This window comes from Protobothrops mucrosquamatus, unplaced genomic scaffold (assembly GCF_001527695.2).
Source record: "Protobothrops mucrosquamatus isolate PMUCROS unplaced genomic scaffold, P.Mucros_1.0 scaffold315, whole genome shotgun sequence".
Lineage (NCBI taxonomy): Eukaryota > Metazoa > Chordata > Lepidosauria > Squamata > Viperidae > Protobothrops > Protobothrops mucrosquamatus.
Window position 1 is genome coordinate 109,551 of NW_015386655.1, and position 14,632 is coordinate 124,182.

At 41.9% G+C, this 14,632-nt stretch overlaps 1 protein-coding gene across 1 annotated transcript in view; it reads right to left on the reverse strand.

Moving 5' to 3' along the window:
* Positions 1-14,632, reverse strand: part of PLXNA3 (plexin A3) — a 60,794-nt gene that overhangs the window by 19,718 nt on the left and 26,444 nt on the right. Inside the window, exons 10-15 of the mRNA XM_015815120.2 lie at positions 6,865-6,961; positions 5,091-5,281; positions 3,959-4,104; positions 1,519-1,639; positions 1,190-1,326; positions 204-377 (exon numbers count right to left, since the gene is read on the reverse strand). Coding sequence (XP_015670606.2) covers positions 204-377; positions 1,190-1,326; positions 1,519-1,639; positions 3,959-4,104; positions 5,091-5,281; positions 6,865-6,961 — 866 coding nt within the window. The remainder of the gene's footprint in view (positions 1-203; positions 378-1,189; positions 1,327-1,518; positions 1,640-3,958; positions 4,105-5,090; positions 5,282-6,864; positions 6,962-14,632) is intronic.

Below are 14,632 nucleotides of genomic sequence, written 5' to 3' on the forward strand. Positions count from 1 at the left end.
AGGGATTTCTCAGTGGCCCTCTCTACAAGTCTGACCCTGCTTAGTTCTTTCCAAGATCAGCCAGAGTCTGCTTTGTGCTCCGGATGCTGTCGCAAAACTGATTTATTCAGCCGCCTTCATTCAGGGCAAACATAACAGAGATTCCCTGAGGAAATGTGCTAAAGTTCTCCTATCAATACCACTGTCAGAGGCTTGTCACTTACTTCGCAATACTCCAAGCAGGCTCTATGGCTGTGACCACTGGGTCGGGACTATAGCGGAAGAAGACCGTCCCATTTGTGCTAATGTTGGCACGGTCAATGCGAAGACTGAGGTTGGCAGGACCTGGGCCTGATGCTGAGGGGGGAGACAGGCAGACGATCTCCCCTCCACTACGCCTTGGGAGAGTGAGGAAGAAAGGGAGCATTACAAGCACGACTCCTAATAATAGCCTCTACCCCATAATAAAGCTGTAAAATGGCCTCCCTCCATCTTGCACTTTTTCTAACAGTACACAGGCTCCACCGTCATTGGTCTCCATTTCACACCAGATGATCTGTAGTTTCCCTCCCATTTAGATAATATCTAATCAGAGCTCCCAAAGCTTCCTGGTCAAGCAGGGCCTGTATCTGGGCCTCCCCAATTTAACACTTTTCCTGTGATGTAATACTGGTTCTTTTGTTCTCAAAGGAGACCAACTTCTCCTAGGAGACCAACTTCTATGAACATTAAGTGATCTTCCCATTGTGTTTTCTTGAGATATTGAACCACTTTCCATAATCCTTTTGTTGTTGTTAGTTGCGAAGTCGTATCCGACCCATCGCGACTCCATGGACAATGTTCCTCCAGGCCTTCCTGTCCTCTACCATCTTCTGGAGTCCATTTAAGCTCACGCCTACTGCTTCAGTGTTAAAATTAAAGCACCTCATTGACCAGTGCTGGTAACCATACCGCTGGGTCATACATTCTGCTACGTTATGGCTTGTTGACTAAGCCATAGTGCCATAATTCATACAATATACTTGCCTATTTACCACAATCTACAAATCTGTGTCTAGATTTCATACATTACATTAAACTGAAAGCATATAAGACACGTGCTGAACACAATGCTAAACCCAAACACTGCAAGGTAATATTGCAATCTTTTGTGTGTGTTTTCAGTTTGATCAAGGAGATCCAGCCCTCCCTACTGAAACCCCAATAGTACCCGATTAGGCGACATGGCGCTCCTCGAATTGCAACGGTGACATTGCTCCCAGCATCCAGATGGTTTCCTAGGAGGCTGATTTTCGTCCCACCTGAGGTGGGGCCTCGTTCAGGGTCCACCCCAAAAAAGCTGGGGGTCTAGAGGGGACAAACATCAGGAATGAATTGTCTGCTGAAATGCACACTTCAAAAACAAATCTCTTGCTCTCCAAATAAATCAACCTACCTCTCGGGCAAAACCCCCTCTACAACTCTCTGGGAAGATGTCGCTTGCATTATAAACTATCCAGGACTTCAGTAATAATGACTCTAGCCTATAACACTGCTTACCACAAAGGTGAAAGGAGTATCCGACTGGGTCCGGTAGTCAGCACTGCAGTCCCCTACACAGAGCTCCACGGGGCCTGGGGGAGGATCTGGCAAAAGCGAGGGCTCAAGTTCGCACACCAACCTGAGGGGAAGGGATGAGATCTGTCAGTAGAGCCAAGGCCAATGCACCCACCCCTCATTTTCCATAAGCCCCTCCACACCCACCCTCCTTCTTTCAGAATGGGTAGCTCTCTTGAGCAGGCTGGACATACAGGAGACCTAATCTGCCCCAGAGCAGCTTTAGTAAGTCTTCACTGGCCCTAGAAGTTCTCTCTTAATGTTGTGGGAGATGCAGGAAGAGTGGGCACCGTTACCATTAGCAGAGGTGTCTAGTGTACCCTTTGACATCAATGGCCCAGAAAGAGAGTGCCAGGAATACTTTGAGCTGGACCTACTACGCTCCTCAATCAACTCTTATCAGAGGTTGGCACAAAAGAGAAGACGCCCCCAAAGGCCTGACCATGAGAGAGGGGGAGCGAGATGGCACCTTGCGTCTTATGCTTTTGCCCAGAGGGTACTGCATATTCACAGGAGTTTAGGCTATGAGGTTTAGGCTATATGAGACAATCCCTCCAGACGGCAGATCCTATGGGATTGGGAACATGACTCATGAGAGAAGGCAAAGTACATGTGTGTAGAGCAACCAGAGACAATCCAGGGCTGACAAAACACTTTGGGGGCAATATGCTGACTCTGCAAACTGCTTAGAGAAGGATGTAAAGCACTGTGAGGCGGCATATAAATCTAAGTGCTATTGCTATGACCCCATTTGTGTTTCCTAGCATGCCAGACTATGGTAGCAAAGTAGCTGGTTCATTTTTGTTTTCAAAACGAAGGATGCAAACGGAAGTAGGAGACAAATGTTCCTTTTGCTATTAAGTCAAAATTCCCCCAAATGCCATAATTCAGTCGTTTTAACCCACTCTGCGTGCCTGTCTCCTCCTCTCTCCTCTATCTGCATCTCCCCTCTCTGGGTAGCAAGAGGGGAGGAATAGTACTTCTTGCATTTCAAGGACTGACTCCTCAAACAAAATCTGAGACTGGACACATGACAGCCATAGGAGAAAAGAAAGTCAAGGAATTAAATCAGGTCCTTCCAAAGATGCTGCTGGTAAACTGGTGAAGAGGAACACTGAGTAAGAATGCAAAATGGGCAAGTCCCCAATCCAACCTGACCTAAACAATGAGCTCATTGGGGAGCTAAAAGAAGCGACTAGCTGGGGCTTGAAGGATTGTATCTTTCCTTATTAAGCCAAAGTATCCGGAGGCTTAAGAAGAAAAAAGCAAAGGGGGTGTACTGAGATCACAGACACTGTCTCAAACACCCTTCTCCTGGTTCCAGCCTGCACGGTCCAGCTAGGTAAAACAGAACGCAAATGATTTCCCCCTCCGCAAAAGGACAATGCGTTGGTACAGTGAACCAGCAGCTCTTACCATCTATTCATCAGGATCTTTCGCGTTTTAGATAAGTTTGATCCTATTGCATGGCTGGGCAGGTCCAGCAGCCTCTTCCCACATCATTTAAGGTAATAAAACCAACCTGCCTTTCCCAGTGCTGTTGTAAGGCTCATTGAAGACCAAAAAAGGTATTACACATAGATGTGCTTAACACACCCTGACGTTTTGCATGCTGGTTTTCAAATGTAAAGCAGGAGCAAAATTGGGAGAGGGAGGGGGGAGGAGGAGAATTTTGAAGAGAAAATTTAAGGGCAAAGAACATATATTAAGGTTCTCTACCCAGCACTTAACTTCAAATTTGATCCCTCCAAGCCAAATCTTGTTTGGGGGGGAAAGAAAAACAGGGAAATTATACACGCAAGATTGTTTGGCCTGAAGATAACATCTATAAAGTACCATACACAAATTGAAGTACTAGAAACACTAAATGCCATCTATTACTAGTAGGTTCAATACTCCAATATTTCTCAGCCTATTTTGTGGTAGTGACTGTAACAGGTACTTATGCAATGTTAACCAAAAGGCACTACACCATGTCCAGGAACAAAGCAATCCATGCTAACAGACTTCAGGCTTGTCTGCTGTGAAGAAGATGAAATATAATATCCAGGAGTAGATTGTTGCAGTCTACATAGAAAGCACTCTTTGGCAGAACAAAGAACAGTGAAAGAGGAAATGGGAAGCAAGAGATTTTTCACATAATAACTAGTGTTATTATTACAAATAAAGTCAGGTTCCATCCATCTGAAGAAAGGGCTCACTGTTCCACCAGTGAGGGCCCAGGACACTATACTGATAGACTGCACAGGAGTAGCAAAGCAGACCCTACAAAGAGATGACACAGCCTTTTCCTAACCTTTCAGTTCTTCTCTGAATTCTTTTCTTAAACTGATCCCAGGTTTTATGCTACCCACTTTTTTTTTTCCATCCAATTTTCACCTACCTCTCAGCGCTGATGTATTCTGCAGGGAGAGAGCTACATCGGACACCTGCTACCCGTACACCGACCTCATAGAAATGAAGCCCCAGGTTCTCACCCCAAACTGTCACCCGAGTCCCACCTTCCTTGGGACCAGTCAGTGGCAGTACCTGCAGAGAGAAGGAGAAATAACAGGAAGAGAAGCAAAAGGTATTTGCTGGGGGAAGTAAGGAGTTCACAAAGAAGAGTCAAGCTTTACTTCTTGGAAGCCTTTCTTTCTTTCTTTCTTTCTTTCTTTCTTTCTTTCTTTCTTTCTTTCTTTCTTTCTTTCTTTCTTTCTCTTTCCTTCCTTCCTTCCTTCCTTCCTTCCTTCCTTCCTTCCTTCCTTCCTTCCTTCCTTCCTTCCTTCCTTCCTTCCATCCAATCGGGATACAAGTATGAAAAGATTCTGACACTCATAAAAGTCATACTGAAAATCATCCCTAAACAAGTCATCCAAATTAGGAAGCAGCTTATACAATCAATTTCCATGTTCCTCATGTACATAATCAGAGAGGAACTGGGCTTATATTAGCCTCCCAAACTGAAAGACTACACCCAAGATGTGTAAGCTTGAAGCATGCCACAAAATGGGAGTGGATGCTACCTTTAAGGAAACCAATGAAAATGGGATGATCGAGGAACAGAAGTGATGGCAAAGTGGGATAGATTCTCACATTTCCACATTTTTGTAGGTTCTCTCCATTACATTTCATGTCTTTGTAACATTTCAGGATACAACGGCAAAGCTGCCCAATCCAAAGAAAGGTTCAAAGAAACAGTTGCCCCGTTTACTGATTTTTTTGAGTTAGGTGGATTCTTTGTCTGGGTGATGGGGAAAAGGACCACAGTGTTATTCATGATTCTATTAATCAGTTATGAACCATCCTGATTCTTAATTGAAGGATGTGGAAAGCCAGTGTTCCCCATTCTGTAATTTGCTAATGCACTGGATTACAAATCCCATCATTCACCATTCAACATGTAAACAACCAAACCTGCTGAGGGATGACACAGGCTGAGAAAAATTGGAATATACTGTATATTTCCTAAAGAACATACTTCAAAAAAAAAACAACAGAGGTGGAATGTGAAGATTTGCTGATAGGCTTCTTACCTGTGTAATACGAGGGTGAGTACAACGTGCCCCACGCCGACCGGGTGGCACCCAATTTTGCCTGGAAGCTGGGCAGTGAGGACGCAAAAGGCAACGACGTTCAGGTACACACCAACCACACTCATAACGTGGATCAGATTTGAGGCAAAGTCCACAGCTAGAGCGCTGGGCTGAACACTTGTACAAGAGAGCTAAGGAAAATGGTGGGGGGGAGAAATACGAGTTAAAATAATAAAGAATCTGCGGATTGCTTGGCGCCAGCTGCTCTGTAATAACCATCCTAACAAAACTGCTGTTCTGATCCTAATGGAGAAGGTGTTGAGATAACTTGTAAGATAACAAAGTGACTATTCGCCTATTCAGTTTTCAGGTTAACTTTGTTTTGAATGCACCCAGGCTGGCATTCACTATAGCAGAGTGAACTGGGGTTGTGCAGGAGAATGAAGTGACCCATTTTGAAGAGCATCATAGAAAGTGAGGTATGGACACAGATGGATTTGCGTCTTACTGATGTGTTTGAACTTGTTGGGAGAGAGGAAGATTTAAGATATTTCTATGTGAGAACAGAAAGCTGCTCTAGACCTCTGTGGTCCCGTGCAGCAGACTGAGTTCAGTGATACAGCTGACTTTCAATTCAAAAACTATAATCCAAAGTGATCCAAATATTATAAAAATAATTCAAGAACTTATTCCCCCCCCCTTTTTTTTTAGGTCAGTAAAACTGTGCAGAACTTGTGAATGGTCCATTTCCCTACTGGAAGAAATGCTTGCATTATCCCTCCGCCATGGGCATCAGCCACAGGCTGATCCTTTTAGCAGAATGCTGATTTGATTTAGCAGGTTGAAATTGAGAAGAGTTTTAATTCTACCTTCTCTTTGGCAGGAAACAAGCTGCTTGCCAAACACTAAACAGCTGTTGGAATTATTTTTTCGTTCCCTGAGAGAAGTGGAATTTTGGTTACTTCCCCCAAGAGGAAATGGAGAGAGCAGCAAACTAGAAGTATTACTGTAATTCCTGTAGTCTAAAAAGTATGCATTTTTGTAACCTCTTCTCCCTCACTTCAGCTGCCACCTTTACTATGTTAAGAAAAGTGCCTGGCTGCAGAATTGATGACCTGTTATGGTGCCACCTTCATTGCTCACCATAGCATTTTTAATCTAGGATGAATGATGGCTTGGTAGCTAAGCAGTTCATCCTGTTACAACTGTTCATATATTTTTTTCCAAACAACCAACGCATATAGCATATACTGAAAATGTGTGTGTGAGAGTGGGAGGGGGGAGGGAGAAACAGGGAAGGGATATATTAGTGATTTCTTTCATCTATTTTTGTGTGGTAGAAAAGAGGATTTTTTTTTCTGTTGCTTCAGTTGTCTGGCTAAGGCAACAATTGAAGAGGTTTTTTCTTTTTTGCAGATTCCTATTGGTCAACTGAAAACATAGCACTAATGGGCTTACTGTGTTTTTGGTATTTCAAGATCAGCAAGGGAAAAGAAGATAGGCAGGTTTGTTTCAGACTTTTTTGGGAGAGATTGGGGCACAGAAACAATGAGATATGGAAATAACCTTAGTCTTTGCTTTAAATAGCAGAACATTCTCGACCTGCAAAATTGTTCTGACACATTAAATCCCTGGTATTATTTTATTAGGCTACCTATAATCAAAATTTTAATTCCAGGGAACTAGTAAACCAAAATCAATTAGTACCAGCTTTACAGTGATAAGCTAAGAGAAACTGTGCGTCCTTAAACCATTTGATACCCAGAGCTGGTACCTTTGAATCCTGGTGGCTTGTCAATGGCAAAATCTCCATCCCAAATGACATCAAAGTCCAGAGGGAGTTCCCCCAACTCCTCACCATCGTACCAATACTGAGGAAGAAATAGATGGGTAGCAAATTATGAAGATGAAAAGTTAAAATGCTGCTCTGTAATTACAGGGAAACGAGTAATTGGGTTCCCCTATTGGGAAAACGGTAACAAAAGAATAGAGCAGAACAAACATTTAAGTACCCCTTCACCTAACAGCCATCTTGCAGGGCCCTGAACAGCCCTGAGTCAGCCAAATTATGATCTGTTCTTTGTCTGGATCATAGACGAGAAAGAGCTACAGTATTTGGTAATTGATTAAATTGGGGAATAAGTAAACTGCTTCATCATTATGAAGTTCTTTATCATTATTCAATTTCTTTATTCTTGGTGCTTCCTGCGTTCTTAGCTTGTTGGGTGGCCTCTGCAGAGACAAACCCACAGCTGCTGAGAGAAACAGTGGAGTTTCTATGTCACATTTATTATATATGCATATATTGCACACATGGCTAGGTTGTGTGTAGATGGTCCTACTCAGTGCTATTAACAGATGGGATGAAAGCAGAAGAAAAGTGAAAGTAGTCTTTTACCCTCATGAGTCCTAATGAACATGGTTTACAAACTGTGGCTTGGATAGAAGAACACGCTCAGGTTTGTAGTCTAATTAAAAGCTTGACTGAGATAACACAAAAGGAATAAATGGAAAAATGTATGGCTTTTCCTGATCACATACATTTTTCTATGACGGGTGGTTAGCGCTACAAACAACACATTTACTGATGGAGGGCTGAAAACTTTAGGAATCAAGCATCTATGTTTAGAGAAATATTCAGCAAGTTCTAGCAGCCAAAATAAAAAATGATTTCAGCCTGGTTTCTTCACCCCTATGGACTATTTCAAAAAGACTATAGAATTCAGTTGAGGAAAAAAACCTCAGTTATGTAGAACAGATATTTCCCTTGTTATAAACTGACCTTCATTAACCTGGTACTCACCATACATATTCTATCACATCTGTCACATCTGGACATTCCAGAGTAAAAAGATATAGTTGTTCCCCAGTACAGAATTCGTAATTACTATTCTAATCATTTCCCAATATTCTCGAATATTCTCCTGCATTTTTGACAGGTGCTCCATATACAATTGATATTTTGCTGAATGTAATCTATATTAAACTTCTGCTATCTTCTTCCCCTAATTGAAAATCAATAATGCAGCCAACACAGGGATCTTTAAATGAACATTAAGGATAAAAACATACTGTGTCCTGGGCCTAGATTGGGAAAGACTTTTTTCAAACCACTTATCGTGTAAAACTAGTTGCTGATCAGGGTTCCAGATAAATAAAAGAGATATATCCTTCTCAGTATTTTTAGTACTTTGAATGTCTATCAATACAAAGTACTGTCAGCTATTTTGCCTCTTGACCAACTGATTTTGACTTTTTATTGATGTACCTCTCTCGCTTTGTTTATGCCTGGTCATTTGGAATTATGTTGCGTTGCCTCCAAAATATCTGAACCCCTTCATAGTCCATCTATCCTCTTTCACATTATTAATGCATGTTAAAAGTAAACAGAACAAGTGCCAGCAACAAATCTCTAATATTTATGTCTATCGAGTACAAAAGGAAAGCTTTCAATCTTTATTTGAGGCAAACAGAATCCCACATCCCATCAGTATTCTAATGCTAATTAATAAATAAATGTGCAGAAATATTCACTAAGCACTTAAGGAGATGGGAATGCTAGAAAAAGGTTTGGTTTCCAAGTACCATCCTCAAAATGTCACAAAGCATTATCCCAGACTACAGAATCATTAAGTAAAGCAAAATAAAGTACCACATTCCTAGTGATTAGATACTGCCATATTCATTTTGCCACAGACATTCACTGTTCCATATGTCAAGAACAAGCGAACCACAATGAAGTGCTTATTGGGAGAGCAGCCTAAACAAGTGAGCCAAGCTACATTGTGGTACAAGAATTTCACATTGCAAAAAAAAGAATGACACAATTACTATAATATACTTGTTAAAGAGAGCTATTGAGAAAAGGAAAGAAAAAAAGACATTTATCTTCCTGTTGCAATTAAGGGAAAGTTTACAAAATCCGATTCAGGCACTATCTTTTCAGCCTTCTTCCCATTCAGAATGTTAGAATAGTGACCAAACATTTTGACATATTTCAGTACACACACACACACACACACACACACACATACATACATACAGGGCTTTTTTTCTCATAGAACGCCCAGAATGGAGTTCCAGCACCTTTTTTGGATGGAACCTTGTAGGGTAGGCAAGGCGGGTTGTATAACATGTGTGAGTTCCGGCACCTTTTTTTTTTTTTTAGAAAAAAAGCACTGCATACATACATACATACACACATTCAGATTGAATCCAAGTTCTCATACTATTTACTGATGAATCTTCAGATCCAAGCACTTTCTTAACCACGTACCATATACAGTACAAAAAAAAACCACAATAGAAATGGCTGCCTTACAGAAATAAGCCAGCTTCCCCACCAGCAGTAGATCAGTCCATGTTGCCTTTACTGTAAAGCACCATGGAGATCAAAATGTAACTTCAAATGCATGACATGTAAGCTTTCTTGGCTTGATTGCCATTCCTCAGACTGAAGATGCTTTATCAGCAGTTACAGCAGAAAAGTATGAGTCACTGTGAAGAAATGTGTAAAAGCCCACAGAAAAATGACAGTCTAGCCTCATTACAATAAAATGTGCAGGAGTGAGGTAGTCATTTGCCAAATCCTGAAATTAGCAGAAACAGAAGTCACTCAGAGAAAATGCCAAACCTCAAGAAGCAACTCAATGGGAGAATAATCAAAAGGGATGGGAGAAAACTGTTCTCTTCCACAGAGGCATTCAAAATTATTCTGCAAATGGTCCGATATTAAGATGCATCATCACATTTTTGCTAAAGGCTAAATCTAAAAGCCCAACGTTTGGTATTTGTACAGTATCCAAAATGGCATCTAAGTCAGTGCAGATGAAAATGATTTTTTTTTTATTGGAAAAATGCTTGGCAGAAAAATTTCAGTGGTTCATTAAAATCACCCAAGAGACCTACATAAAGCAGATTTCCCACTCTTCAAAATTGCTCCCTGGATGGCTCTGCATAAAAGCAATGGCGGCAGAAAAATCATTTTTGTTTGCTGCCATCACTGTCAAACAGAGCTCTGCTTTGTGTTTCTTCAGACCTATAAGCATTTTTTTTTTTGCTGCTTTCTGTTCTAGCTGGTAGCCTTGTTGCTTCTCCTCATCCAAAGTTCTGTGGTTTTACCAAGCAGCTGGCCAGCAGGTAAGGACACCTAGAAGCAGCTACGTCAAATGGCTGGTCCAGGATTACTGCCTGCCCTGTCAGAATTTAGCCTCAGAAACCATGAAGCCCAAAGTCAATCCGGCAAGCATGGCTCAACACTAGGACCACCTCCATCAAATCACAAAAAGAAATCATTATTACACCAATAGAAAATTTATTCAGTCCAGTAAGCCAAGTAACAGCTACATGCAAAATAGAGGACTTGAATAGGGAGCTATTTTTTTTTCTATTATGGAAGTTCGTTGCACAGTCAGCCAGATGTTCAGACTGGATTTGGGATTCTTAGCCACTTATCGAGTCCTTCTCGAGGACCCGGGATAGGCAGATGTTGTTTGATAGTGTTAGAGGTACCGTTGCAGAATGTAAGATGTTCTGAGTAAAGCTGCCTCTTGCAATTGACTGATAGTGAATTTGTCTTCTGTTCTATATTCTTTAACTCTTCTTCTATTATTATTATCTTTATTGTTGTTGTTAGTAGTACAGCAGGGGCAACAGTTGCATTAATAGTAATTTTTATTTGCATGCAGATAATCCTCCCAGTAATAAAACACAATTTACAATAAAAACAAAACCCAAGAAACTTTGCAATAAAACAATAAAATTAACAGCATTTTATTTATTTAATAAAAATAAATTAAATTTTAATAATTAAAACATATATTACTCAGCAACTGATTTGGAAACAATCGGGTAGTGGGGCAGTTGCTTCCCTGAAAACGCAGGGGTGAAGCATCTCTTAAGCTTTCTTCTAAATGTAGGCACTACAGACTCAGCCATATTTCCCTTGGAAGGAAGTTCCAAAATAGGAATACCACCCCAGAGGAGACCACAAGCAGGAGTTTTCCAGCTAAACTTAGACTAACCTTCCTCAATTAGATGTCCATCAGATATGCTCAGGCTTTACCCAAAATTATAAGACAGACAGCCAGACTAACCACTGAGTGTAGCATCTCGTCTTCTTTGAGCCCTTAGTCCATGTCAGTGGAATAGTGAAGCTCTTAGTCTATCGGCTAAGTGGGGGTGGCTACTTAAGTAGTAGAGCAGTGATGGCGAACCTTTTAGAGCCCGAGTGCCCAAACTGCAACCCCAAACCCACTTATTTATTGCAAAGTGCCAGGGCCGCATCAGCATTGTGGTGCTCTCAGGAGGAGCGGGGGGCGTGGCCCACTGGGTGGGCAAGGCCGCTGGGTGGGCATAGCTGTGGTGATCACAGCTGCGGTGGGCACAGCAGACTGGGTGGGCATGGCCAGGGTGAGTGGGTTGGGACCAGGGTGGCGGGGACCAGTCCCTCGCCATCTCTGGGGCATCCCCAGGGGCCAATGCCACTTGCTCACTCATTTCCTGCCCTGTCACTTCCAAACACCACATTCTTGCTACTCTGGCGAACTCTGCTGGGGCGATGGCGTGCGTGCCCACAGAGAGGGCTCTGAGTGCCGCCTCTGGCGCACGTGCCATAGGTTCGCCACCACTGTAGTAGAGCCTTCAACAGTAGTGCCCTTAGTCTCTGTCATCAGTGGACTTAGGACTTGGAAGAACACTGTTGGGTCAAGTATAATCCAGTCTGCCTTCATCCAACCAGAAGCAATAATATAAATTCCCAGGAGGAAGCCTCAACAGACAGCTGTACAATATGGGTAAATATAGAAGTTCAGGTAGTCCTCCACTTACGGCCACAATTGGGCCTGGAATCTCAGTCATTAAGTGAAAGTGGTCATTAAGCAAGGTACCACATGTCTTGCTTCACTTAATGACCCAAATCCTGGCTCTCCCAATTCTGAATGGGACAACTCACTGCACCCAACTCATCATGGCCAAATTGCCACAGGAAAACTTGCCATGGGACAATTTGCTGTGGGACAATTCAATGTAATTATTTAAAAGAATTTTTAAAAAATATTTTAATTTTTGTCATTCACACTTTATTTTGTCTCTCCTTTGGCATCCTTTCTTTAATAATTTTATTTGACTATTTCTTCGATATTAGTGTAACTCTTAGAATGAAATAACAGAGTTGGAAGGAAACTTGGAGGTCTTCTGACCCCCACAGGGAAAAATGATTGTGAAAACAATGGCATGCACTAACATTTTAACCAGATTTGAGATTCATTCCTCCAATGTCTCCAGTTCATGCTTAGCAAACACCACTGCTCTGGAAGGCTCAGAAAGTTGGCATTCACTAGTTTTTCCATCCAGAGGGGTAGAACACGATGACGTACATAAAACGCAAGAGAATGCCAGGATTCTAAAAGGCTCAGGTTGCAGAATTTTACTGAATGTCATGGTCTACATCCCCCTGGAGGGGAAAATGCTAGTAAACATCTGCCTTTTGATAGGCTCAGAACCCTGGCATTCGGTACTGGTTTTGCCAGAGTTGAGGTCTGTTCCACTAGTACACAGGAGGATTTCACCACCATACCTGGAGGAAAGGGGAAATGGACCTCAAATCCAACATCCCCTCCACTTGCGACCTTCTCCACCAGCTTCCCCATTCAGTTTCTGGGGAAGTCAGCAAAGAAGACTGCAAATGGGGATCACACAATCAAAATGAACTTGGCAACCAGTTTTAAATGTGAACCTGTAAGAGGAGTGGCAGAACCTGAGGGTGGAGGTAAAAGAGGGATCAGCCTAGAATCCCTATGTAGCCACAAACAAACTGAGTCCAACCTCCCTTGAATTCTCTTGACTCTTATCTAACCCCAAGCAGGTGTTAACCTTAGTTGAAAAAAAACGCTTGTGCATAGGCATAATTAGCAATAAATCAGTTTAATTAGACCTTCATGTGTGGACCTGATCTCTCATGCCTGATAGAACCAGTTGCCAAGTGCTCAAAATGGAGTCATGTGGTGGCGGTGGTGGGCAGTGCAACATTTTACAGCCACAAATGCTTCATACGGGCCATAAAGCACTTGTCCTGAGCCTGAGACCATCATGACTAGTTGTAAGTCGCAGGCTACCTGTAGCTACTATGTTCTTGAATTCCGGGACACGATATGGTGCTTGTGATGGCTGTCGATAGCAAGATATGTTTGGCAGCTGAAAAAGCAAGAAGGCCAGATGCCACGGAGAAGGAACAAGCATGGAGGAGAATCATGTCAAACTCAACAATGTTTAGAGCTGTTCCTAGCCCTGGTTCTCTTGGGCTGTGACCTGAATAATTTCAACCTTATTTACAATCTGGAAGATTAATAATCAAAAGAAGAGAGGGTGTAATACTGGTTTGGACAGCAGAGGGCAATCTTAATAAAGAATCTGACGAAAGCTCCACACCAGATTACAGTAGTGCAGTTTTAATGAAGGTGAAGAACTGACCAGCGCCAGGACGATCCAAGGCTCTTTACTCCTAGCAAATCTAAGTTTAATTCTAATTGTTTAGACCAGATCTCTGCCATTGGGGGGGGGATATCTGGAAGTACAAAATCACAACTCCTAAAATTCAAAGTTGGCATACCCTTGGGACTTATACGGGAAGTCATATGGAGGTCAAAAGGAGACTTCCCTTTCGTTTCTTATCTCTAGCATCTGAAATATGCAAAAAGAGCAGATCAAGGCTCTGCTATTCCAGCATCTCAAATCTCACAGGGACCATCCTGATACCTACAAGGATGAGAAGAAATAACCTTGTGCTGCTGGCCTCCATAGTCAATAGCATACAGCCTCTGAATATGGGTGGTTCCACGAAAACACGATGATTAACGGCCATTGGTAAATGCACAGAGACTAGCTCTTTTGAATCTGCTTTAAAGCCATCTAAGTGATTGGCCTTCACCACCATTTGGTGGCAATAAAATTTGTCAGTGCGTACTGGGTAAAGAAGCCTGTCCTTCAGCATGCCTCAAATCTCATGCCCATCCATTTAATTGGATGGCCCATAATTCTAGTATGACGTGAGAGAGGTAAAAACTTCTTCTCTCCCCCCCCCTCAGTTTTTTCCACAAGCAATTGTATTAGTTGGTCTCAAACACAATATTACATGAGAGAGAAAAGGAAGGCTGTAAACTCTCTTGACAGCCATTTTAAATATCTTTTTTTAGTTTCTCCTACTAAACAGATCTCCTAACTCAAGAATAGGCAACATGCAGCCCTTCAGATGGGGAATCATGAGAGGTCTACTTCAATTTCATCTATCATTTAATTTTCGTTTCTAAGTATCTTCTAGATATGAGAAGACAAGAACATAGCCTTTGGATAATTCAACAGTTATTGCAGTGCTATTAATCTTCTGTCCCTTTCAATCTTCTTAATGCCAAAATGTTTTTTTTTAACCACTGCTACCAACAAATTGACAAATTAATTTGCACCATTATGATCTTGTCCCAAGATAGTCGTAATAATGAAAAAAGAGTTATGATGAAGGCTTATCTGGTTCAAAATTTTGTTCCTAT